The sequence below is a fragment of the Drosophila melanogaster genome, chromosome 3L (genome assembly GCF_000001215.4).
Source record: "Drosophila melanogaster chromosome 3L".
Taxonomy (NCBI): Eukaryota; Metazoa; Arthropoda; class Insecta; order Diptera; family Drosophilidae; genus Drosophila; species Drosophila melanogaster.
Window position 1 is genome coordinate 366,446 of NT_037436.4, and position 26,810 is coordinate 393,255.

The following is a 26,810-nucleotide window of genomic DNA, read 5'->3' on the forward strand; positions in this document are numbered from 1 at the left end:
ACTTTTCCTTTCGCCTACTTTGGTATTTAGCAATTTTAATTTTTTTTTTTTTAATTCTGAATAAAAGACATTGCAACTACCATTTTTAATATTTTAAGCCTTTAATGGGAGAAACTTTCTTTGCGTTTATACAAAATTTAATTACACTTTTTAGCTTTTCTTGCCTTGGCATTTTGTTGTTGATGTATTTTTAACTAGATTTTATTAGAAGGTTTCATTAAATATACAATAGGGAGGAAACGGAAATAGACAAACGTTAGCTGAACTCTTAGAGGTAATAATCGAGTCGATTTTCCGGGAATCGAATCGTAATCAATATCCTAGAGCGAGTGTCGTTTAAAGGTAATCCTAAGCCTAAAGGAGGAAGCATTTGATATGTTGTAAAAATGTTTAAATATATATTAATGTTTACATATCATATTGAGCTTATCTTATATATATGCGTTTTTATGTGTTGGTAAAATTACAATTGATTTAAATAATTAATAACAATTGGTTGGGCGGGGGTTTAGATTAAGCCGTGTTTCCGTTTTGATTCGCTCTCTATTTAGCGCATTTGTTCGGTTTCCTATTCCTTGGCACTCTATGCAAGTCTTACTTTATCATTAACTTTAATTAAGATTAGCCTTACAATTTGTTACTTTTCGTTTTAATTCATTGCGTCTTGAGTATTTTTCCTATAATTTCATTGGGTCTCAGAGTGTGTTTCATAATTTACATACTTAAGAATTATTTAACAACATTGAATGTTTCCTTTAACGCTTTAGTTTGGCCTAAGTCTAGTCTAACTTTTACGGATTGCTGACAGGGAATGTTCATTATAGGGTCTGGAGGAGGAAATTATCAAAAAATTTGATTTACCCATTAGGTTCTCAAATTATGATTCCATTAAAATCTTTTAGTGGTTTTCAAAACATCCTTCAGTCCCCTAAGACATGGCCCCTCTATCCCGGATTACCCTTTCTGGCGCTAAAAAACATCCTGGCCACCTTGCCCAGCGCACCCACAAAGTCCCATCGCTCGCTCGCCTGGCTTGCACTGGATCCCGCTGATCCGTCTTGATGATGGTGGTGGTGGTGGTGGTGGTGGTACTGGTCCTGACAGGATGGCGGGACCTGCCCCTGGTCGTCTACCACCTAGGAGGGCGTGGAGTACCAGCCGCTGGCCGGGCTGCCCTTGTGGTAAAGGTGGAAACTCGAATGCGGAGCGAAGTACTGCGGCTGGTCGAGATTACTGTAGGTAACTCCACCCTCGGTGGTTGTGCTGCCCGAAGGATGCATTGTTGCTGTATAGGATGCCTGGGGCTTCAGAGGCAGCGTGGCGGGCACCACGTCTCCGGATGAAGTGGCGTACTGCCCTCGGAGTGGATCGGGGGCATAGTCGTATCCCCCGTTGGAGGCCAGGACTGGAGCCGCCTTACCCGGTTGATTCGAGTCCCTGGGAGACACTGAACTGGGCGGGGTCATGGCGTTGTGATAGTCAATGGAGCTGTGATAGCCGCCGTAGGTTGACACCAGATTGGTGAAGGCATCAGCGGAGGTCTTCTGGCCGCCAGGATGTCCACCGGAAGCGGCAGAGTGCAGCTGCAGGTATTGGTTCTCGTAGGACGACTCACTGCCCGGCGGAGTGGGCAGCGGACCTGTTTGCTGATCGCCGTAGAAAACTCCGGGGCCCACTCCAGTTGGTGTTTGCCTAGCCGTCGCCCGGATCACGCTCTCCCGGTTGGCGTATAACTGCCGGAGAAGGGCGGTAGCTGGCATGGGCGCCGGTGGCTGTTGGTAGGGAGTGCCTATCCATTGAATGGTGCTGCTTTTCTCGTTGGGATCCAGCTGCTGTTGTTGTTGCTGCTGCTTAAGCAGAGAGTCGGCACTGAAATCCGTATTGGGCGGGGCCACGGACACCACCGCCGCTGGCGAGGGCAGATGCTTGGACATGGCCTGCTCCAGATCCTTGACCGCGGAGTCGGCCGCGGACGAGGGCTGCTCATCCACAATCGAGGGTAAGCGGCTGCGGGGCTGCTGATCGCGTTGCTCCATTGTCGGTAGTTTGGGCAGAGGCTGCTCGGAGATTACCTGCTCTTGACCCTGGTCCTCCGCGTGCTGCGACGCTTTGGTTTTTCGCTTTCGCTTGGTGGACTGCACTGGTGGAGTGGCTGCCGGCACTGGAGTGGCCACTGTGGTGGGCAGCACTCCCGAATCGATCTCCACACCCAGCGGAGTGGGGCTATCCTTGATCATGGTGAGGCTGTTCATTGAACTTCCATGCGAGGCGGCTGCACTGCGACCCCTGCCGCGGTGGGAATGGCCCTCTGAATCGGTTTTCGGTGAGTTAAGCTTCATGTCTCCGGCACTCAGGTGAGAGTTGCCTTCGCCACTGGCATCTCCTCCTGGCGACCCGCTGCTTTTGTCGTTACCCAGTCCCTCCTCGTGCTTAATGCTATCCGGACTGGGTTCCAGTTGGCAGCAATCCAGTATCATGTTCTCGTTCTCCCGGTTGCTGATGGTGAAAGAGGTTTTTAGTGGATTTTACCTTCGTAATTGCTTATCCTACAACCCACCTGATCACATAGTTCACGCAGATGATGTTCTGCTCATCGGCGTTCTTTGTGCTGCAGACGACAGTGGCACAGGTCTGGAGCCAAGTGTAGCCTCCACTCTTGTTCATTAGTCGGTAGTATCCGGTCAACACCTGACCCTTCTCGATCACTAAAGATGAAGATAAGAAGAATTGTCATTCGCTTGTCAGTATCAGATTTTAATATATACTAATCTGATAGGGTTAGGTCAAACTACCTAGCCTTAAAGAGGTTAGTTTTTTTTTTAGATAAAAACTTATTTTACGTATGTGATGTCTTAAATACTTACGGTCTGAGTGGCTCTTGCGCAGGCGATTGGCATCCTCGGCGTGACACAGTGAGTACAAGCTCTTGTTAACCAGGTCCTCCGGGGAATAGTCCAGCAGATCGGATACCCTTGGTTGGAAAGTTGTCCCATTAGCATTGAACCGATAAGTGGGTTAGTGCAGAGTAGCTTACCTTGGCTCGCAGTGGGCTACTCGCAGGTCAAAGTTCACCCTGGTGACGAACATGTCGCACTCCAGCCGGATCTCGTGCACCGATGGCGGAGGCAGTGCGATGGCCAGGGCAACCATTCCGAGGAGTGGAGGCTGCGATTTGCGACTGTGGGAAAATGTGTACTGGGGACGCAGCTTGCACAACAGCAGAACCACCTGCAAAGGTTCCAAGTGAAGCCAGGACCTGGTTAGTTGAGGATGCTTATTTTGGAGCAAGTGCTCCATTCAAGTGTTTAAAAACTGTGTATTCGATGGGGTTGGAAGGAAACATGAAACTGGATTCCAGAGATCATAATGCTTTAAAGTCTTCTTTTTAAATGCCTCACTCTTAATGAAAACTTATTGATAATAAACAGTTATTCCGTGTAGTATTATGATATTTATGATAAACAAAACTGAAGAATGTTGTACAGCATGTGATGAATTCTCCGATGGTGAAACGATCGATTGGTTCTTTAATTGGTGGATGATTGAAGCAGCTCCGCACTAGTTATTCGATACTGATCAATCTAAAATCAGTCAGTGGCTTTGCCTTTGTTTTTTTCTCTTTAGCAAACACAAAAATTATGGCCGAAATAGTAAGAAGAACTTAAAAAGCGAATTCCTCAGTAAAGAATTTTGAGTAGGTTTTTGATTTTGCCTTGCATTTTAGCATACAAACGTACTGATTTCAATTGATACGTACCGAATAGTTTGAGCCCGGATTCTTAACGTTTTTAGCATTGTTACTAGCATTGTTACCGTTGTTGCAATTGCTCGTTGCATCGCTGGCCTGTAGATAAGCAGTGGATGGGATGGTAATACGTAATACAAAATGCGGTATTGCAGGTTACACAACACAACCGAAAACTTTTTCTGTGGGTTAGTCTTACTGTTACTCGGAAGTCTTACATTAGAAATAACTCCTAGGGCCAACGAAAAAATTAATTAAAACCAAAAACAAAACACAATTTATAATCCCAAAACTATTCGGTTAGAAATGTGACTACAAGAGCGAACACAAATAAAAAGAGCAACACACAAATAAAGAAAAAACAAAGGAAGGATAGTTTCTCTCAAGGATAGGAGGAACACAGAGTGGAAACTCACCCGATAGCCTGAGGATTTGAAGTGACAGCCGCGCTTGGTCAGCGTGGACTTCATACGGACACAGAAGCTTCGATCGTATCCCTTGTAGCCGCTGGTCGAAGCTTGGGTCATGGAGGCCGCAACTATAGGAGTAAAAAGGTTTTGGGATTAAATTGTGTATTCACTTGTGACGCTTTCTTCATCAGCAGACCCTATCATTTCTTGGCATGTCATTGAAATCGTTACATCCATTCGGATCCCACCCTGCACCAGGGATTCATTCCCCCACCTGGTCCTTCGGCAACTCGGACTTGACTCACCGTCGGGATTGTTCGTACCGTGTGTGCCGCTTCCATCGTCGGAGGCTCCGGAAGTGGGTGAGGCCATACCACCTCCCGCTCCGCCTCCTCCTCCGCCGCTGCTCGAGCTTCCACCGCCACCGCCGCCGCCGCTTGTTAGGCTCAGGCCCAGCTGGTCGGCGATCTCCGAGTGATCCGCCTGGTGGATATAGTCGAAGATGCTGCTACCCGTCATCTCCACCTGCGACAGGCCCAAATAGATGGACACCGTCTCGGAAATATACAGGAAGCGTCCGTCTGCCGCCACAGCTAGGGCGAAACCATCCAGCGACTGCAGAAAATGAATTCATAGGGATAATATTTTATTTAACGGGTATTAAGTGAAAGAAGATTACTTTATAATGAAACAAAACCGAAATGTGGCGGATAGTTTTCTCCTATACCAGGTCTTAATATCGAAAAGCCATGTTTTTTTCGGTGTAAATTTAATTCATATGCACAAGATGGCTGCGGGCTATCGCGCCTACTGCCGTCTCTTTCGCTACCATATCTTACCTGTAATATGTGGGTGCCCTGATGTTGCTCGAACAAATCAACAGCGGGGCTGCGACGAATGGCGGCACCTGCGAAGAAAGAATGGGGGGAAAAACGGAGTGTCAGTGGCTAGAAAGTATGCAAATGCGTTTCTTTGAATATAATATTTGTTATTTGAGAATAGTTTATAATAAATAGTAATATAATGCCATGACGGATCGCATGTGTTTCGGGACCCCCTGCGATATGTTTCTTTTCTGGCTCTTGAGCCAACTCATAAACGATGCACCCCTGCCCCACAGAAAAGACAAGAACAACAACCGCAGGGCATCATAAATATGGGTTCGGCCATTCAATATTTTCTCAGCTGAGTCCCTGCGAAGCTTATTTATTTAATTCAATTATAGAATTTTACGATTATGGACGACCCACCGACCGGCCAAGTCATAATTCGCACAAGTGCAAATCGCCCTTTATTCCTGCCCCTCAAATCCCCAGCGATTTCGAGTACTGGACGCGCTAAGTTGGCAAACAGTTTCCGCTTCCGCTCGGACATTGCCATATGTGGCTGAAGGCGTGCCTTAATGACCTTCGAGCACCACCCACCCGAGAAGCAAGAACTCCGACCGCCGAAAATATTCCCTCTACCATTTTTTGCGGCTGTGGGTCAAATTGAAGTGCTTTTTATTGCCCCGCAGCTTGTTGCTCCTCATACTCCCAGCACATAGTATACAGCTCCTTCCCCGGTTTCTCTACTACTTTCTGGGTTTAGTTTCGCATAATAATCCAATTGATTGGATGAAGGCGTTGCGGCCACTCCACAGCCTTCCATACATAACGCCCCATTGATTTTGGATTATTTTTTAGTGCCTTGACTACCTTTTTGGCTTCTCGATGGCCCCTTGCCTTTTGGCTTTGCTTTTTCCACTCTGCCACTTTGCCAGTTGTCTGGGCACACAGAAAGAATATAATTCAGCCATTTAATATGATATGATGGTTTAATTGATGTCATTCAATAGGGATATAGCCATTTGAAATGGCCTTAAGCATTATTACATATTTTGATTCATACATACGACTATAATTTAAAGCTTTGAAATATTTAAAACCCATACAATTTTCTGTAAGTGCACTCGACCGTTGCCAGTTGGCAGCTTTTGAATACTGTCTGAACTGAGACCTGGCAAAGAAGTCGTGGGCTGTCGTCGTGGAATGCCTTTTTCACTTGACGTGACAATGCATTGTCAACGTCGCCGGAGCATGACGTGGCTCACTGAGGAATGGCTTGGTGGATAGGTATGGATGGATATAGCAAGGTAGATATAGTGGCTTGGAACTGCCGACAATAACTCTGCTGCTCAGAAGTTGAGAAATTCCCCCTTGAGTGCTAGTACTGCTATCAGTGTTAAGCTTTAATGCGAGGCTAAGTGTCGACGGACTCGGAAATTTAAGTGAATATATTTAGTAAATAAAGATGAGTTGCACACTTAGATGTTGAAATTCGAAAAAAGATATTCCGCCGATGTTTAAAATGGCTTATAGCAATTGATTCATTACTTCGGTCACTTTCAGTAACCGATCGCAGAGAAATTTCCGCTTGATCATTTGCATTTGACGCAAGACATCCGCCATATTGTCGGCCATTTGCGATCGTTATTGGCCAGAAAGAGATGGAGGAAGCGGCAATTAAAACCGAAAGCAGGAAACTCATTTGCCCACATTTCGTGAGGAGCGGGCAGCATGGTTTGCCTTCAGTGAAATCAAAACTGTTCGTTTTTTGCCGGGTTGGTTGTCTATGACTGAAATTATGCTTGGTAGGCACCTAAAAAAATTCAACTTGCCAATAGCTTGGCTCCGAAATAAAGCAAATGTATTCGTTGACTTTGTCGTTTTGGGCTTTTGCCGGATTTGCATAAAATATCGTTATTAGGCGCAGTTTATTTTTATTTGCTGCGCATGCGCGACCATTTTGGTCTCCATTCCCTGGGCAAAGGCAAGGGGTAACCGGCGTGTGTCATTGTGACAGTTTGTGGAATTTCAGAAGGCCCCATTAAAGTGATTGATTGGCTTTCAATGGCATCGATATGGAAATGACTGTTCTTGAAATTATGTTGAATCATCGAATCATTGATTGAGGTATGGAGAATAGAGTCCCCTAAGAACAGTCTTATTGATGCTTAGCTTAAATCTCGTGACTTTATTTGGTTTATAGATTATTTGTTTTAGATTTGTGTTACTTACTTTTTAGCTTACTGCTGCTAGAGGCTTCCCGAGTCCATGGCGGATCGCCGTGTCCGGAGAAATCCCTCAGCTTCAGGTAGCTGATGGTCAGTCTTATGATCGAGGCCTTGTCCAGCTGGCTGGTGATGGCTGCCGGCAGAGGGAGCATCTTGGCTAGCTCGTAGAACTCGTAGTTCTCCTTTCCGCGCCGCGATCTCGCCGCGTCCCTCGACTTCTCCTTGCGCAGCTCCAGGATGCTGCAAAGTCAACGAAAAAGGTGCACCCGTGAGATATTTACTCAATAGTAAAGGAAAAGGCAAATCAATCAGTAAACATAAGTAGACACTGACGAACGACTAGAGGATCGGTCCACAAGACGACTCTGCACACCTTTCGCACCTGTCAGCACCGCGTCTTCGGCCATTTGTTTGGCCAACCCATGGCTTTGTGATGGAATGGTGTCAGGCCAAACTAATTGCCCGACATTTGTCAGCCTTTCAGCGAGCAAAGGTTTGGGTTCAGGTTGGGACTTCGAATAGGACAATAGTTTGCCGGACAGTTTGTATCTGGATAAATGGCAGCCCATTTGTTGCAAGATTTCCCAAAGCCCCAGCGTTAGGAGTTTTCCCAGAGAGTCTTCGTGGCATTCTTGATATTTTCATTACTATTTCCCCGCACATCTTCGAATCTCTGTGAAAACGCCGACTGCGTACGATCCCATCTCAGTTTTCTTACTTCCCCTAAATGCAACTTTTCATTCACTAAACTTGCAGCGAAATCTCTATAAAGACTGCCGCCGTTTGTCGTTCGGGGCTTGTGGATACGGATCTGCTCAACCTTCTGCGGTTCCGCTATCTGCAGGCGGCCATCTCTCTGAGCATCTTCGTCAGAAAACTTGGCTACAGGCCTTCATAATTTAAGTTTGTTGACAACTGCTTTGTTGTTGCTCTTAATGTTGGCAGTGCTGTTTTGACCTGCAGTGAAATCATTGTGCGCTCTACACAGCTTGAGCACAGCATATCACCTTTCTAGGGGCACTTTATAAATTAACAATCATAAGTTTTTACATTGTATAACACTGATTGTGGGATGTATTATTGCAATGAAAATAAATATTTGAATAGTTTCGGTAAACAGTTTTCAGATGTAAAAGATAATTCATTTGCAGTTTTTCTTGAATTGCGATTACATAATGACGGCCGAAGGACTTTCCCGCTGAGTCCTGACCATATCTCAAGGAAATTCTCATAAAGGGCCACAGGACTGATAAAGCAATAACGGTACCTAGGGCCATTTATACCTTCACAAAGGCCCCGGGCCACACTTCTTATCCTTTATCCTTCTGTTCTGTTCTGTTCTGTTGTTCGAACCCCAGGAAAAAGAAAGGTTGACAAGGAAACTGGATGACTTTCCCCGCCCTTTCTGACCGCAGTAAGCCGCTTACACTCTTCGGATCCCGTAATTCCCGCATTAAGCCGCTAATCGAATTGCATCTGGACTGTATAAAAATATTGGCACAACAAGGTCAATCAAGTGAAAAAAAGTGCTCTAAAGGATTCTTCTGCGGATTGAGAGAAAAAAAATCAGGAAAAAAAAAGAAAGCATGTCCAGTTAAGATATATAGTTTCTTGAGAAACTAATACTTAAGGAACGAAGTTAAAAATCATCCTTGGCGAGACTGCAATTGCCTCGATTTGCCAATTTTTGCTAATGACAGGCGATTTTTTCGCATGTTAGACAGTGGCGAATTTCGAGTGAAATTAAATCCAGACCGCACATCATTTGTCAAGGCAACACCTCCGGATCCCGACTGCACATCATCACCCCTCAGTGGCTCATTTAAATGGCATTTCGATATTGACGAGGCCAAGATTAATGTTTTTTTCTGGCCCAAAATTGAATTTTCATCCGCTCTGGAAGGCGAAAACTGTTCCGCGTTCAGTTTCTGGTCCCCTCGTCGTATGGGTTTTTTGAACCAGACGATTTTATTAGAAAAACATAGACGGCATGTACCGCAGGTACAGACATCTCACTAAACGTAATTTCATCACAACTAATTAAAATCGTTGTTGTTGATGTGCGCTGTCCGTTTTTCTTGGATGCTTAAGTTTAAACAAAAAGCAAGTGGCTGAGGGGAAAACTGGCTTGGCCCGTGGCAAACTGACAGTCTGGGTTTCTTTTTAATTATCAAAAATATTTTTATGGCCAAGACGACGACGCTTTCGGCTGAGATACGAATCTCCAAGTCGGTGCCGAAGACGGGACTCCGAGATTCAGATTCGGGTTTAAACCACAGCCGACGTTTGCTTGTCTTTTGAGAGCCAGAAGCCGCGCGCGGCTCAAATAAAGCTACAAAAACGAAGCTTCAAGCCTGTGATGAGCGCATTAAAATAAATTTAAGAGCCCTCAAAATGTTTGCTGTTGAGGCAAAGTTTTCTGTTTGGGCTAGCACGGATTTGCGAGTGACCTACGATAAACAGAATTAGTTAATCCTATCATTGTATCATTGTTTATTCCTCTCTAGAGTCACTATTGACATACCGAATATTGATTTTTGAAATGAAAACTGAGGGAACTCAACTTTCAAGACAACTTTGTCAATTGCCGTATATAAACATCCCCAATTGTGGAACTAAATAGTAATTATTTTGAAAGTGGTTAAAGTTTCCAACACATTGCGCATTATGCATATGTAAAAAAAATTGTGCAGAACTGCGGGTCTTCCTTTCTTGTTTTTACTCCAAAACTTGAGTGTCTTCGCCAGTTTATGGACTACTAACCCGGGCTCGAGGGGCTGTTGCTGGGCGTGCATTCCGGCACCTGGCGGCTGCTGGTGTCCGGTCATTTTGTTGTAGGGTGGCATGGCGCAAAGGTCCTGCGTGGGCACCATCCAGCTGTGGGTGAAGGGCACCGCGGGCATGCCCAGAGATCCCATGGTGGCCATGTGGCTTCCGGGATGTCCGGGCGTGGGCTGTCTCTGGTATCCGGCGTAGTCCATGGCCACGGCTGCCTGGTACGGCAACATAGCAATGCTGGGGGCTAAGCCTTTTTTTCTTATTGGAAGCCTGATGATCTCAGGAAGTTTTCAACTACTTTCTGGCACTCTATCACTTGTTATTGCACTTGGCTTGGGGCACGGATTCGAGGGGGCGTGGCATTCGATTTGAAGGCCGCATACTTTTGTTTTCCGCGTCACATAAACGTAATCACACACGCACGTGTGGTACGTGTCTTTAGTTATCCTGCAATCCTGCCAGCGATGTACGGGTCACGCAATACGGATCGGGATCGGCAAACTAGCCGTCAATCGATTGGCATTCAAATGAGGCGCGTTCGCGTCCAGTTAATTTATCTCCGACACTTGGCACGTCTCCGGGTTACTGGTTACGGTTAACGGGCTATGGCTACGGGCTACGTTCGTCGCCCTGCGTTCTGCGGAATGAGACCTGCCAATTACGGACACGCACTGACTTCCCTTCGTAAAGGGGGGTGAGCGAAAGAGATGGCCCTACGGATATACGGACACACTTGCACGGCCGGGCTGCGTACGTGAAACTGCAGCTGATGACGCTGACAACGGAATACGGAATACGATGTACGGAGTACGCCTACGGAGTATTGTGAGCACGAGTACGGAGTACGGTGCACGGAGTACGGTATGCGGTACGTCCGTCGCTGACGACGAGTACGTGCAGAATAATCCAGAGTCACGTTCACGTCACCGAACAAAACCAAAGCAGGGCAAAAAGGCAGAGAGAGAAGCCCAACAACAATCAGTCGGTGGCAGAGCGCGCGCAAGAGCGAGACAGGGATGGCCCGCGAGCGAGAGGGCACACCCGAAATTTGGGGGTGACTCTGTAAGCAAAAAGCGAAGCAACGGCGCCAAGTGCTAGCAGGCATTAGGGTAACTCAAAAACAAGGATAACTGCTTTTTACACTTTTCGGTGTACATTTTAGTGGAAACGTACTAAGATATTATACTATTTAATGTTTTTATAAATTTATAGCTAATAAATATGATTTCGCTAATGACTATATAAACGAGCCCAATAAAGGACAACTAATCGTCCTCATAAGCGAATGGTTTTTAGTTTATACATTTATATATCTTTTAAACTAAAAAGTTTTATATTTGGATTTCTAAAAACGGTGGGGCGCTCAACAATTATATTGAGCCACCTTAATGCTCCAGTGTGTGTTTGTGTGCGGGTGCCTTTGTAGCTGTGTGGGTGAGCAGCACCTGACCGCCGGCAGAGTCATGTGCGAGCAGCGCCAGTAGCATTTTAAGCAGCCTCACGCTTTCTGCACACACACACTCCTTCCGCGCACATACACAACCACACACACAGGGGGCGGGTGTGTGTGCGTGCAAATGGGCGGGACGTGACGCGGCGTCGAATCGGAATCGACATAGTGCGCATACCAAATGAGCCGCATCCATGACGGCAGAGCGAGCGGGACAAAAAGAGCGGCCAGAGAGAGATGGCTGGATGTACGTGCCTGTTGGCAAACGGGTTTGCCGTAACGCCATCTCGCTCACACACACGCACGTAGCCCATTGCGCTGCGTTTATATACTTCACAAAGTAGAGAGAGTGGGAGAGAGAGAGAGAGAGAGCGTGCTTTTGTTTGGCGCTGCAGCACGCGCAGCAATTAGTTTACTTCTTTACACATTTGGGAATTCGCGGGCCTCTCGCTCGCACTTACGTGCTGCGTGGGTGTTGTTGCTGGCTCGCCTTTTTATGTGTGTTTGTGTATGTGACCGAAATGCCAATGGTAAGCTGAGGAGCTAAAGCCTATGGATGGAGGGATATATCCTGTGGAATGAACGCGAACCCTTGAACTATGGGGTCCCAGAATATAGTGTTTGATAGGGGCGTGGCGGGGGCGCACAGGTAGTCCCGGGGAGGGGTGTGATTTGTTATTCCGAGCTCGCACAGACAGAAGCTGTCTCTTTTATGTGCCTATTTGTACAAAACTCCCCCATCACGCCCACACTACGCCCTGTAAGGAGTCCGTGGAAGAAGGAACATCCTCTTAATTTCGAAGGAAGGAAGGTTCAATCATCAAGGTGGGGGTCACCATTTGGCTGCTTGCTTTGAAAACAAATAGAAAGGATGGTTCTAGTGTATAATATTTAATTTGTATCACAGTAAATTGTGACTTTTTAATCAGGCACAAATCACGGTAGTTCGAAATTAAATCTTGTTCCTTTTGCGGTAATTCTAAAGATGTTTTGCCTTTTCTACCTTCCGTTGTTCAGGACATAATTTCAAACATTATTCCAATAAGCAAGATGTCATCAGCGTAAGAATGTTACCAATTATCGGTTGCTTAATTCGCTGGCGTGTTCATCACGAGTATCCAAAAACCATAGCAAAGTCGGTTTCTTGGCCTTAACCACAGGCAATTTTGAAGCTCCCATCGAGCCCCCCAACTCCGGGAGTAGTATAAACATTACGTAAGCGTAACGTAACTGGAACATGTGTAGAAACCGAAACGTGATCGATTTCTGGGGAGAGAGTGAGTGAGATGGCGAGGAGACAAGTTGGCGTAGCGAATTCTCCCACAATTACGGCGGCGGCAATTGTGAATTTTAAAAAGGAAACGTGCCAAGTGTTTGGGTCAGGCGCCAGGGGGTTAGGGGTGTCCAGGTTCAGGTCCAGGCCGGGAGAAGAAGAAGAGGTGGCCGAGAGTAGACAATGAATGAGGAACTCGAATTCAGCGCTCGCTATAAAAATCGAACGTGGAAAGCGTTCGCGCTTCCGGAATGAATGGCAGGATGTGGGGCATCAGGGGGTTAAGGGGCCAACGGGCCTGTGGTCATGTCCACGTCCACATCCACATTCACGTTCACGTCCAGACACCGGGCAGACATCGTGGCCATCATCATCTTCGTGGTCATCATCATCGTGAGGCATTGAAATTGTCCGGGGGCAAGTGGATGAAGCCTCCTTTTGTAGGTCGGAAATCGGCAGTGCGTGCACACTGAGCAAAAAATAAGAGCTTAAATCATCGATTTTAGGACATATTTTCGCGGACTAGAACCATCGAGTAAATATTGCTAATTTTCAAATGTGAAATGCTCAATGCAACATTTTCTGTATGCTATAAGAAAACAATTCCTGGTGCAACTTACTAACATAATGGATTTGGTGGTTATTGCATTTCTTATGTGTCCTATCCTAGTCCAAAAGCTTTAAAGTTTTGATCTGAATTCTCAGAACGTGCTCAATAAGTTCGGTTTTTCCGTGTGCGCGGATTGTCTGTGGATGGTGAGTGGACGGCGTGTGGCATCAGTCGCCCGAGGACAATGGCCACGGACGTGCAACGATGCGTGTGGTGGCGCCTCAACCCCTCAACCCCTAAGCACCGTGCCCCCTATAACAACCCCCTCGCCATTTTGAGGTGCGTGTGCGTGTTGCTGGCGTCAATGGAACATGGACATGAATTTTCATTTCGGTTTCGGTTTCAGTTGCGTTTTCTGCTTTGGTTTTTCGAAAACACTTGTATTCCAGTCAGGAGCTAAAACTCGCTTTTATGAATGAAAGAGTGCGATGGCCAGCGGGGCAGAACTAAGGCTCAAGTGTCTGGCGCACGTCTGGCCTGCTCTCGCACACATCACGTCCCAGGAACTCTACAGTAACAACCTACATCTAATACTTTTAATTGGCTGAGTTTAAAATATCACGATTTAAGTTCCTGTAAGAAAGAGTTTAACCCGTTCTTAGAACCCAAAATTAAGGGATCATACATATTTGTTGCTTAAAGCTAGAAAAAAACAAAACAGATATCAAAATCACTTCGTAAATAGAATGTATGTAAAGTAACGTTATATTAAAAACGTACATATCCAGCAGAAATTGTGTTAAAGGTAAGAAATACCAATTCGTCGGGTTCTCGGTCAGCGCAAAAGAGACGAAAAGAATAGTTGGCGAGTTTTTGCATCCATCACGATTACTCGGACACACGAGGCTTCCATTTCAAATAGGAACGTGATGACCAAACGCAATCCACATCCAAAGAATCACAATAATGCAAAAATAACAGACACAAAAGCGAGAACCAGAAAACCATTAACGGCGCCTGGAAAACAATCGATGAGCAAGTGATCGAGGCGATAAGATAAGCGAGAAATGAGTGAGAAAGGAGCCAGAAAGGAAGCAATAAACTAACCGCGATCGCTGATCTGTCACCATTTCTCCTTCAGAAGGCAGGGCAAGCCCCCATAAAAGTGACGTGAGGTGATAAAATAGCTGGACGAAATGATTTCCAGAAGAATCATTTCTACACCCGGAGGAAATACCTAAATATTGGTGAAAGTTTAAAGCACATAATACTATTCCGTAAAGGATTTCACTTAATATTAATAGGTACCCCCTATTTCAAGTTCAAACATATACATATATTAAAAATATTTAAAGTGCTTATCGACGAACACATTACTACCCAATTTTTACCAGTGTTTTTAGTCACTGATGCTGCAATCCGCCCAAAAAATAGTAGCCGGAGAAATGCATTATCTTGTTGTCAGATCTGAGGAGATTTTTTTTGTGCCCTAACTGTTTCTCGATTGTGTAACACAACAGAGAGCGAAACAACGAAAGCAGTGACAAAAAGAAGAACAACAATAAGCGGAGTGCGGTTTATAACTCAAAACCACAGGAGAGACACCAACAATTAAGCAATAAAACATCAGTACGAGAGGTGGAGAGCGAGGGTGAGGGTCGAAGTCCATGAAATCGGAGTAGTGCAGTTCGGGAGCGTGATTCTTATCGCAATTGTGCGTGCTTCCGATGAAAGGTTCTCCGAGATCTTGAAGCCCCCCTTCAAATGAAGCAGGGGCCATAACTTTTTACGTTTTGTGTGGATGCCATTTCTTACTTTCTTTTTTACTTGTGAAGTTCTGTCGCTGTGCCTAATATTGCCTTACACCGGATTTACATACATAGATATTGGTACGTTAGAGCTATTGATCTTAAAAATTAATTCCCTGTTTTAGCTTCTTCATTGATTGATCAATGTAAAAGTAGCTCAAAAGTCGATAAAATATCAGCCTGAAAAACAGTACCTCTCTTGTCCAACGTAAAGTTCCGGCTTTATAGCTTGTCGTTCAATTTTCTGGTACTTATATAAATATTTCGCATGTTTGCGATGGACAGAGAAGCCGCGGCGACACAAAATGATCAGTTGTGCTCGGAATTAATAATTAATATTCTTGCACCTTACTAAACTCGTTCGGGATGTGGAGATATAAGCAATGCCATTTACTATATCAGATCGGAAAAAAGTTAACACCAAAAGAAACTACAGTACAGTACATGACCGTGAAAAAGCGAAAAGTTTAACAATGAAAAAGGTATCGAATGAGCATTATATATACTATACTATAGTATATACATACAATAATGTGAAATAAAATATAATATTGTTGATTTATTAGAACTGGATTATCCAGAAGAATTACTTTACTAATAGATGGCTTTATGATAATCGGATACTTTTCCTTGTGTCTTTTCAGTACTTCCTACCTGGATTGAGTTTTGACTATATTTAAATATTTAACCAACAAAAATTTGAATCGTTGATGATGAATAACAATTGGTGAGTGGTTTTATTTCTTTATATCGAATAAGTTAATTGGCTTAAGAACCCTTGGTCCAATACGCCCTGAATACCCTCTGAAGATGAGTCCTCCAATCCCCGGTTTTCTGCTCGCGAGCTGGAAGCGTGTTCGGGAGCCAAAGTGCATTCTTCGCATGGCTCGAGGTTGGTTGAGACCCGGGAAGGGGCTGGAAGACTGACTGGAAGACGGACCTGAAGAGAGTGGAATTCGCTACTGGCTTTTCATGTGCTTCACTTTGGTTTTGTGCCTTGTGTTTTTGTCAGTTTGTCATTTGCGTTGTTCAATTAATTGCAGAAATCAATTTGAGCAATGCAACTTTACCTCATTGCTGCATTGTTGTGGCCGAGTGTTGTTATCGTTGTGCTTTCCAGTTGATCGATTCATTGGAAACGGATTGGGGAACGAATTGGGACTCGGCCACTGCTGGGTAACTGCTAATTGCTACAAGGCTCGATCCCAGAGTGCAGAGTCCTCAGACCCGGGTCTGAGAACTAGAAACTTGTCTAGAACTCCTCCGATCGCTTGCCGCAGCTTCCCTGTTCTTCTAGGGGCTTTCTGCCTCAGATCTTCCGGCAGTCCAAGAAAAAGAGTGTGACAACGCGCGACAGCCCCGAGATAAATCCAATTAGTCCGATATTTGTACTTTTTATGTGAGAATTCCCATTAAAAATGTAAAATGTCATAACAAAACGAGAACAAGACAACAAGTCAGTGCGGAGCAGACAGCGCACATCAAGTGGAATCTCGTCCGGATCAAGCCGAACTATTTGTACACTAGATTAGGCCAGGGGAACTATGTTGAGCATAGTTGTGTCTTGTAGAGATCTGGGATGTTAAGGATCAGTTATGGACACAGTGCGGAAAACTCACAATTTCGATTTCCAGCTATTGTTAACCCACTTTTTTTAGTGCGAATGGGTTGATAATGATGTGATTTTCGCATTCGAACCAATCTAACGCTCTATCAGTGATAACCGCTCGGCATTAGATACCCTGAATGCTGACAACGGTTTCTGCTGTAAGCCGCAGATACCAGGTATCTCATAGATGCGCCTTTGACGTCTGTCGCGCCGACTTCTAAACATCGGGAGATGTGTAGACCCAGATGGAGAACCTCGGGACGCAGACGGCGGCGAAAAAGACGACTTCGCTGGCATTCCGGCATTCAATAATTTTATGCTAACAAATGCGATGCGCAGTCGCAGTTGCCGCCGCCGCCGCCAAGTGGCGCTGAGGATGGAAAGGGGCTGGGATCTCCAGATCTGGGACCGCGGATCGGGGAAACTGAATCGTTTACGGTAACATTAACACTTACCGCGCATTCACCGAGGACTGGGCCGCTCCGATCTCCTCCATGGACTTTCTGCAAGAAGAAGGGGCCGAAGAAAAGAAAGCAAAAAGCACATTTAAGTCGGGCTGTTGAATTCGATTAGCGTGAAGCTGTTACGGCGGGAAAAAGCTGTGGCATTTTCTAAATAAATTAAATTAGCCGATAAATATCTCGGCTCACTTGTTGGCTGCGCTCACCTGTCGCCCCAGCACAGTGCGTCCTCTCGGTATCTGCAATGGAAATGGGATCGTAGAATTAGCGGGGATCTCAGAGGAACAAATGCAGCTTTGGGCTCTACAAGGTTAACAGGAAGTGTAGTGAATATTATTTACCCTGAACTACCTTCAATGGCTAGTTTTATTGGGTCTGCCAGATTGTTTTTAAGGATTGTTAAATACAAACATCCTAATACTAGCAATCCCAATGAATCTCTAGCATTAGCGAGTATCTATCAAAAGGCAGAAACACAAGGTCAACAGGAAGTGGATTCTCAAAGTCGGAGCATAAGGAACCAGCAATCTGGCCAAATTATACATGAACTGGACATTATATGCTGGCTTCCACTTTATAATCAAGTGCAAGCACCGATCTAAAATTTATTGATTTGTCCCTCGACTCTTTCCCCACTTCGTTCTCCACCTCGAGCCTCCTGCGCTCGTAAATCATTGCCCCCAAAAAGTATACCCTATTCCACCATCCGTCCGTCCCCTCGGCTCTTTCCCCAAAATTTGCTGACCCTTCGATCGGTGGTTTTTCGGCGGCTTGTTGGGCCGCTCCATCGATCGATCGAAACCGTTCAGGCTGAGCGCCGGCCAGGGGAGCGAAATGATTTCGAGTCGCAGTCATGGCAATTATCAAAATTGTAATTTGCTTCGCGGATTTTTTCCCGGCTTCCTTTAATTTCGCTTTGATTGAGTTCATCAGTTGCGGGTCAAGCTTTATGGGAGGAGTCGTGGAAGGAAGTGATAGTTCCAGTCGGTGATGAATGACAGTGAAGAGAGGGTTTAAGGTCTAGCTATTATACCTTTACTTTTGCTAACAAATTTAGAGCAAAAAACCATATTTGTGATTCAGGACTTTGGTTTCATTACTTTCACCGAAATTCATTCCATCGCTTTTTATATATCCTTTCCTTAAAAATAATTTACAAATTGTAAAGAAACTCCTCAACATAATCCCTAATCTATTAGCGGCTCCCACTCGGTTCTCCACAGCTCTTGTCAAATCTTACTGGTATCCTTTGCTTCGACTCCCACTCCCCACCAACCCACTGAGACACGTGTTCTCCCCCAACGATCGCTGGGGAATGCCAAGGAATTCTCCGCGGAGCTCGGTAAGGGCCATCTGAGGGGTGTTCGTCTCCTGCGGCTGCTATTTTTAAGTGTTGGCATAAAAGGCTCCTCCAGCAATGAGATGTCAACATTGCTGCGCAATGAAAAAAGAGCAGAATAAAGCTCGATAATAACAGATAATTGTGTTGAACATAGGCCAACTATTTGGCCGGACTCCGGTTCTGTCCGCCCCCCTCTCCTGGCCAAGATCCCCGGCTGAGGGCCACAAATCAAAGCCTCATCAGCGAAGATATAAAGTTCAAGTGATCGAATCGATCTCTCAGGTGAAATTACTTAAAAAAATATCCCTCAACTCGGTCATTGAGTTTAAACGTAGATTTTTTAGGATTACACGTATTTAAGTTTTGACAACTGACACTACAAAAAAGAGCGTATAATCTAAAATCGATTAGACCCCACTTTAGACAGACTTTTATGTTTTATTTTCGATTGTATTTTTTCTGAGTGTTGTTTTTCTTTATTGTTCGTTTGCTTTTCTGGGGACTTTGTCCGTCCTGGCATCCATCCATCGATCGATCGGCCGGCCAGCTAGCCTGCCAACCATCGATTTCAGTGAGTGTCACCCGGTTATCCAGGAGCACCAAGCAGCGAGGAGCGGACGGGGAGCGGGCAAGATCGGACCAATACATCGTTGTCGTCGTCACTTTGATTGCGTTTCGTGCCCAATTAGTCTCAGAGCACTTGAGTGCGTAAAAACTTGTACCGCACCATAAATAAATTGGCATGAGGAAGACAGGAGCCAGCAGCCAGCAAAAGTCGGAGTCTCGACAGTGTTTTTCACTCCGTCTTCCCCCTGCACGGGCTCCCGGGCTCAAGTTCAGACGTCGTTCTGAACTCGCCAGGACTGTCAATATAAGGAGGTCTAGGGTTTTATTCTTCTGGGCCCTTTTGCCTTTTTCCCTGCTGCCGAACTGGGCAGTTGAAATTACATAAGGGCTGGCCAAACCGACTATTAAGAGGTTGTTCCCGGCCAGCCCAGCTCATCCCTCACCCCTTTTGGCCATAATTACGGAACATATTTCATAATAATAAGGTGTGTAATCTGCACATTTAACTAGCCTACGAAGCCCTCCAATTGCAGTCGCCCCACGATTGGGGTGCGATGTTTGTACATACTTAAAAAGCGATTCCTAAGAATGTCGTCGCGAACTGATTGCAGATCCACGCAGAATTCCATTGGTGATAATATGGAATAATTGATTGTGCTCTAACGAATTCAGTTACTAATTTACATCGTTGCCATTCAAAATATAACTATATTTTTCATAGTTTCTACCGATTTATAATCATCCCCTTCTGGTCACCTGAGACGCCCAATTCTATGGAGCAGATTTTCCCACCGTCACCACCGAATTGCCTTCGATAGCTTCCTGCTGTTCGATTGGCGAATTTCATCACGATCGTTACAAAACCCGATCCACTGTAGACTCAGCTCCTTTATGCTCCGCTCTAAAGCGGCGACAGATCGTATTTACTTTTTGAATGATGCTGTCAAAGGCCCCAAAGCGATTTGTGGTTGGACACTGATCGGACACGCGATCCCCTCGTCCACCCTTCGGTGGCCTATCTATCATTATTGATTGTGCCCAAAAGAGACGACGCTGTAATGGAGGAGTGGAGAAGTGGGCCTGGACCCAGCCACGGCGACTGGATTGGGGTCTCCTCCGTTTTCCGATTTGCGGTAGTCATGGGCAATTATTTATATTAAAAGCGAAGTGCTCAGTTTGCTGTGCGCCCGAGGAATGTCTACAAAAATATTAAGTTAAAATCAATTGACTATACGACTTCTCTTGACTACGAATGGTAGAGGGAGGTGAGTCTTATTAATCTTGAAATTAAGGGCATATATAATATAAATGCAGGTTCATCTATAAGTTTGAGTTATTGTTACTCACAATTGATAATACATCGATTTAGAAATTTATTCTGAAACTATCCGCCATCACTTGTGGGGCGTTTATTTCTGCTTAAGTATATTTTAAAAATTTTAGGGCTTATTCTTGTTTTCTGACCCAACTTTGTTGCTTCTCCTCCAACGAAACTTTTGTTTCGCTTTTTTTCTGCTTTTTCTCCACTTGGCCTTAATATGAAATTTTCGCTCTAAATTCCGCTGATCAATGATTGCCTTTTGCCGATCCCTCGGCTCCAACCTCCTTCCGACTCCTTTTGAAGTCCCAGACTGACGAACTGACGAACTGCTGTTCAACTGATCGAGTTCGACTCCTTCCTCTGCTGATCATCATCATCATCATCAGCCAGATCGAAGACAGCAACGATCCCAGCTTGTCTTCTTACCGACCTTGCTGTAGTTATTGTTGTCGGCAGGGATTCCAACAATTTCGAAAACTTCTCATACATATTTATAAGTTTGGCAAAGTTTTTGTTTTTGCGAAAAAAGAAGCGTAAAGCTCAGCCTACAATTTTTTTAAGGATACTCTTATTCGCGGAGATGATTTGAAATGTTACCTTTAGTGGGTGTGTTAATATTATTATTGGTAGTAATATTTTGAAATATGAATAGACTAAATAAAAATAAATAAATTTTTGTTATGCACACGTTATATGTAGTGTGCATGCTAAGGTTACATTTAGTAAGAAGGGTACTTTCTTATTCGATCTGTTTCTAAACTGGTTCCCTTAACTTGATTTTCGTTGATGGTTATTGAAGAACTTTCGGGTTGGTCCACTGGAACCCTTATCTCAACTATTTGATCGCCTGGCAACAGGGAATTTTGACTTGTGAGGAGGCGATACCCGATACGATACCCTGTACTTCAGGTACAATCAACACCGACTATCTTTGTATCGGGTACTACTATCTAGACATGGTCTTTATATAGTCGCTGGTCTAATGTGCAAGCTATCGATTTATGAATCGCAGACTAATCATCGAGCTAATCCAGCGTTTGATATTCCACTCAGGGATTTGTACTTTTGCACTTTGGGTGTGCAGGCTGCTGAAAGTCGGAGGAGGGGGCATAACTTATTGGGGCATCGGGGGGTGGCCCTTACTCACACACGAGTGTGTGCCGTTTAATGATTGTTATTGTAACACGGCATGAATTTCAATTAATTTTTCGCGCTACCAGAAGAGGAACCACAGCGACTTGTCTTGGCGTTGATGAAATTGTTGGCTCACTTTGAGTTTCGCCGGCAGCAAGGACATCCCTCTCGACTAAGTGTGTGTGTGTATATGTGTGTGTGTGAGCGTAATAGCTTTATGCCTGCCGGCTGTGTGAACATCAAGCTCATAAACTCACCAAGGAAAAACCATCTACACCAGATAATACTTGACTGCACTGAGGGAAAGTTATGGACCCAAAATTGTAATTTGAAATGAAATGGAGACAGACCAACGTCACTACACAAAAGACTTCTGCTTAACGATCTTCAAAATGAAGAGTTCTCGTTTGAGGTTTGTTTATCGACTCTAGCGCTTAACAGAAGACTCAAAAAATCATTTCTCCCAGTACATTGACTGCATCTTTGGCCACATGAGAGCCAGAGGCAATGTTGTAATTTGCCTCAACCTGCAACTTGATGCTGCCGTTGCATCTTCAGCGGTGCGAGTGGGTGGAGTGTTGGGAGAAATTGAAGGGGATTGACTGGCGAGGGGCAGAACCCGCCGGCTGAAAGTCAATTTCGGTTCGAGCAGTTCGTCCTGCTCAAGTGTTGCGCCTCATTTGCATAATTTAATTGAATGTGACGTTGGACAGCAGGAGAGGACCGAGGATGACGCCTGGGAACCTCCGAACCACTGAGCCACCGAACAAGTGTAGCCAGTAATGCATTTTGGGTGGGGCCTGGGCAACACCTTTGCGAATCCCTGGATTTTCATCTCCTTATTGGAGGGAATATATATATTCTGATGGAAACTACTGATTGAACTGGAATCTGCGGCCTTTCTTTGTAGGCAGATGCTTTGATAAAGACGCGTTCTAATTGGAATTTTTGGGAAAGTATTTTGTTGGTCTTAACGTTCTGATAAAAATGGCTTAAAGTTTCTTGGTGTAACTCCAGAATTTAACCAAAATCTTATTAGCAATATAGCAATACTATAATACTTATATCCCCCTTCTTGTTTCGTTTGTTTCCCAAATCCATTTGCTGAGGTTGCCACTTGGATCTCCCGCTTTTAATGTCTGTTCGCCATTTCTCATATGTTCATTCCCATCATCAAGTTTATATGTCTGTCCCGCCATATCCCCGCCAAATCCCCGGACGGAGCCAACATAATCGCAATCATAATCTGCTGCATTTTATTTCATTTTCTCGCACTGTGCTTTGTTGCTTTTTTGTTGCCTGGCTCTTTGTTCGGTTTCATTTTGCTCTTTATGCTTTACAGCAATTTCTTAATGGCCGTCTTGCAGTGCTACTAACCCTGGTACCCCCTAAATCCCCTCCCTGGGAGCTATCTGGGTATCCAAGTCCACCAATCACGTTCGAAATATAAATTGTTGAAATGATGGTTTTTCACTGCACATTTTGCGGTGTTACCGTTGTCTGGGATGGGGTCTTAGCCATACGGAGGGGGCTATCGAGGGGCGATGGCTGAAAGGGGGACTTGGCCTCGAAAACCGCAAAGAGCTCGAATCCTCTTTGCTGACCATGGAAAATTGTGTGTGGAGATCGCTTTGTGCAATGAAAATGCGGTTCGTGCTCCTGGCCCGTATTGGGGTTTTTCATCCCCCTTTGCCGCCCGTGAAGGCGCTGGAAATTCCCCCTGGAAATTCCCCTTCCAATATACAAAGCAACAAAGTTGTCGGCTGTAATGAAAAACAAACGTCCCAGCAATTTTCCAGTTAGGTCAAAACTCTTTTTGTCTCACTCGTTTTTAGTTATCGTGGCCCCTCCCCCGTGGCCATCCATTTTTCCCAGTGTAATGTAACTTTAACGAATTGAGGCATAAGCAAAAATAAAAAAGTGAAAAATAAAATGAAAATAATGGGAAAAAGACCAAAATGAAATTGAGGCAGAGTCATCAGAGGCAGCCCATCGCAGGTTGGCGAGGGGAAACAATCACAGTTTAGATTTCAGCAGGGAACCCTTTTCCCGCCGCGCTGGTTGTGCTTTTAATATTACTTCGCGGCCCTCTCTTCGCGTCTTCGTCAATATTCGCCAAGGTAATAACTCAGGTGATTATAGTAATTATGCGTTCTGACGCGATCCAGCCACGGATAACGCTATTCCGATATAATTGAAAAATGCTGATAGACGCTGATTGTGTGAGCCGAGAAGTTGGAGTGGCGGAGTCGGGAGTTCAGAGTCGGAGTTAAAGTTGCAGTCCCAGTTGAAGCTTAAGTTCGGAACATGAAGGCCTATGTGTGCCTTAGAGATGTGCGTGAGCAGCTTACCGATAGGCAAGAAAGTGAGTCACGAGACTCACGACCCTTGGCACAGCTATACAATACTATACTACAATACTTTTAATATTTAAGCTATTCTGGTTTTCTCGAATGTCTCCATATCCTTCTAACGTAGCATATTTATTAAATCTTTCGCTCCGGACTATCAATTCAAAAGGCCCTGTGGCCCATCTCTAGCCATCCCAAGTCCCAAAACCCCAGACACTGGTAGTCAAAGCTGCTGTGCCCGCATCTGGAACTCCTCGAGCCTCAATCCTCAATCTTAACTACAAACTCGACTCTTTCGGCGGGGCCACCAATCAGAGTTCATGAATTACATCGCCATTGCAATATTGTTGTGGGAATGTCTAAAAGAGGTCTCGGCTTAAGACAGAGCCCGGATTGCCACTTCTGCTTCATGGCTATTGCGGCGAAATGTTCTTTGATGCCGATTTCATTTTTCGATATTGAAAATAACCATGCATTACGGAGGAGGCTTATGTACTGGGAGTGGGAAAAGTGAAAGATGGAGGGAGCTGCCCAACTTATCTCGTGACAATCGCCCGACTTCGTGAGGCGTTCATCGCTCGCTTTTCGGTGGCCTGGCGAGTGAGTGTCGAAAGTGTTATTGTCACGTAAATTCAATTAGTTTAATTATGAGTTTCATCGATGTTGGCACCTCTGTAGTGCTCTGCCTGCACTTCATAACTGAAAAATTTTAATTTTCGGACATTTAATTTTTTTTTTTGGCGAAAGCTACTTTTGGGGGGGGGGCACACTTCGTGGTGGGTATGAGGTGACAAGGTGTCAGACATGCTGGGGTCAAAAATGGATATTTCAGGATTGTGAGACATATTTTCACATACGAATAAAAACTGATTAAGGAGGTGTACCTTGTCAGTTCCTTTAAGTCACAATTTTTTTTTACCTAGAACCTCAGTTATGAGCGAGCAATCGCCTAACTTCCACCCCAAAAAGGAAGTGGAATAATTTCTCCCTGTTAGTGGGCAGTTCCATCAATTGTCTCAGCATCTCCGCATCTCAGCCCATTGGATATCAGGTGGACACTTTTCCGCCATTGGCAACGCCCCCAAAATTTGCATGCAAACTCCAGCGAAAGAGAAACCAATAGAGTGTGCGAATGGAAGGGAAATATTGGTGCAGTGTGAAGTGGTTCTGGTTTCGTTTAATTTACCTGTAGTAGGGGAATCCCTGCGGCACATGCAGATCCATCGGCATCCCTCCGGCGGTTCCCAGGTGCGGATGGTGGTGCGGATGCGAGTGCGGATGTGGGTGTGGATGCGAGTGCGAGTGGTGGTGGTGATGCGAGTGTATAGGATGGTGCATCGAGTGGTTCTGGACATGCGCCGCAGCAGCCGCAGCGGCGAACCCGGCATCGGAGGCCATCGAGTGGTGTCCCAGAACGGCGGCCCATGGCGAAGCCACGAACCCACTGCCGTGATGCTCCATTTCTAGGAGTTCCTCTCTATCTATATATTATGACTACACGCAGGTTTATTAGGGTGAGTCCGGTTTTCATAGACACGGAATCGTAGGTGTGGAAAGAAAGCTTTGCATTAATATATCTATATGATGGCAGTATGGTCTGGCCAATAAAGTATCGTTCTAAAAATGTAATAAGATAATTGGAACAAAATTCTGTTCTGTTAATTCTTGTGACTTTTAATAGTTTTTTTTTTTTTTTTTTTTTTTTTAATTAAATTTTAAACAAATCAATTGGATTAAAGTTATGCCGATAGAATTCTTTCCGCCCCTGCGATTGATCTCTCATTCGTCCTACTATGGAACTTGACCCACCCTGATGCGAGACTATTTATTTTCGGCGATAGCTTTTCAGCTATTTATCTTTGATTTGATGTGGTCACACGCACTCTCACAGAGACACAAACACTTGCGGATTATATAGACATATTTGCACATTCCGTTTGGGCCAAGATGGCGGCCATTATTTACCGTTAACGCGCATGGCCGTTTTAGGGGGGAGTTTTCGGGAGGTGGCTCGGCTCAGCTTAGCTCAGCCCCTCAAAATCATCCTTGTCCCTACCAAAAAGAACCGACGGCAGCCAAAAAAGAGCTGATGCAAACAAAAAACAAGTGAACGGTGGCTGAACGTCGAGGAAGGACGACCAAGTCACAACGTCAACCTTGAATTAGGGGTGTCGCTAGCCGTTGGGTGTACGGATTCGGGTTACACGGAGGCGAGATACTACGGGTACGATAGGGAGCCGGAGCTGGGCTCTCTCGCATCTGGGCAGTGCTTTTCCTTTCGCACGTTTTTGGTCCGCGTTCACCTCTGCACGGCACGAAAATTGGCGATAAACTATCGCCTCGCCTCGCATCAGGAAACATGGTCGGTCGCCTCGGTCGTTTGGTCGGTTGGTCGGTTGGCTGGCTGGTTGGAGGTGGTTGGATGGTTGGATGGCTGGATGTTGTTGGTCCGAACTCAAGAGCATCGTCATCATCGTCATCTCATCTGCGCTGCATCTGCGAAACTTGGAGCGGCGCATTGCAAGCTGCAAATGGTGGTGGAGCAGGTTTTCGTATGGGAGAGTCGCCGCCACACAGATACAGACCCACTCACTAATGTGGTGTGGTCCTCTCCAGCATACAGCATCCACACATCATATTGTTGTATATATCATGTTCTTGTTTTGCCTCCGCCTCGGTCTCGGGGTCTCTCCCTCTCTCTAGAGAGTCGTGAACACCTGAGTTCTCTTCCTCGCTCGGGGCATTCTCTGGAGAATTCGGTGGAGCAACTCTCAACACGCCAGCGGTGATATTGTGTTCTGTGTTGTGGATGGTGTGTGATGTTGTTGAGGGCGAGATAAGACGGTCTACTGGGGGAGTCATTTGCTCCCATTATGGGGAGGCCCATTTCTGAATCGACTGAAGCACATAAAGGAAAATTTAGGATTTGAAATGGGAATTTGAAGGATAGGTCAGG

At 45.2% G+C, this 26,810-nt stretch overlaps 1 protein-coding gene and 1 long non-coding RNA gene across 8 annotated transcripts; both read right to left on the reverse strand.

Moving 5' to 3' along the window:
- Positions 1–78: 78 nt before the first annotated feature.
- trh (trachealess) lies at positions 79–26,188 on the reverse strand. Of its 7 annotated transcripts, NM_001274280.1 has the most exons (13): positions 25,664–26,188; positions 25,041–25,348; positions 17,346–17,378; positions 17,134–17,181; positions 7,215–7,450; positions 4,995–5,062; positions 4,479–4,770; positions 4,162–4,283; positions 3,758–3,844; positions 3,035–3,228; positions 2,865–2,971; positions 2,558–2,705; positions 79–2,496 (listed from the first exon to the last, which is right to left on the reverse strand). In NM_001274280.1, exons 2-13 carry the CDS (start codon positions 25,313–25,315, stop codon positions 1,137–1,139), a joined length of 2,970 nt encoding a protein of 989 aa, NP_001261209.1. In that variant the 5' UTR covers positions 25,316–25,348; positions 25,664–26,188; the 3' UTR covers positions 79–1,136. The 7 variants fall into 6 exon arrangements, with proteins under 7 accessions (NP_001261209.1, NP_001097461.2, NP_001261208.1 ...); NM_001103991.2 differs by lacking the exon at positions 3,758–3,844 and having other exon boundaries at positions 4,461–4,770; NM_079148.3 differs by lacking the exons at positions 17,134–17,181; positions 17,346–17,378; positions 25,041–25,348; positions 25,664–26,188 and adding an exon at positions 9,974–10,871 and having other exon boundaries at positions 4,461–4,770.
- lncRNA:CR45378 (long non-coding RNA:CR45378) lies at positions 25,561–26,810 on the reverse strand. Its single transcript, NR_124740.2, has one exon. It is a non-coding gene; the product is annotated as a long non-coding RNA:CR45378 (long non-coding RNA).

Excerpts from the sequence above, each read along its gene's own strand:
- trh (NM_001274280.1), bottom strand. The coding sequence starts at position 25,315 with ATGGAGCATCACGGCAGTGGGTTCGTGGCTTCGCCATGGGCCGCCGTT. Across the intron at positions 4,284-4,478 it reads CGATGGAAGCGGCACACACG|TTGCGGCCTCCATGACCCAA; the intron begins GTACGAACAATC and ends TTACTCCTATAG. Across the intron at positions 3,229-3,757 it reads ATCCGGGCTCAAACTATTCG|GTGGTTCTGCTGTTGTGCAA; the intron begins GTACGTATCAAT and ends GAACCTTTGCAG.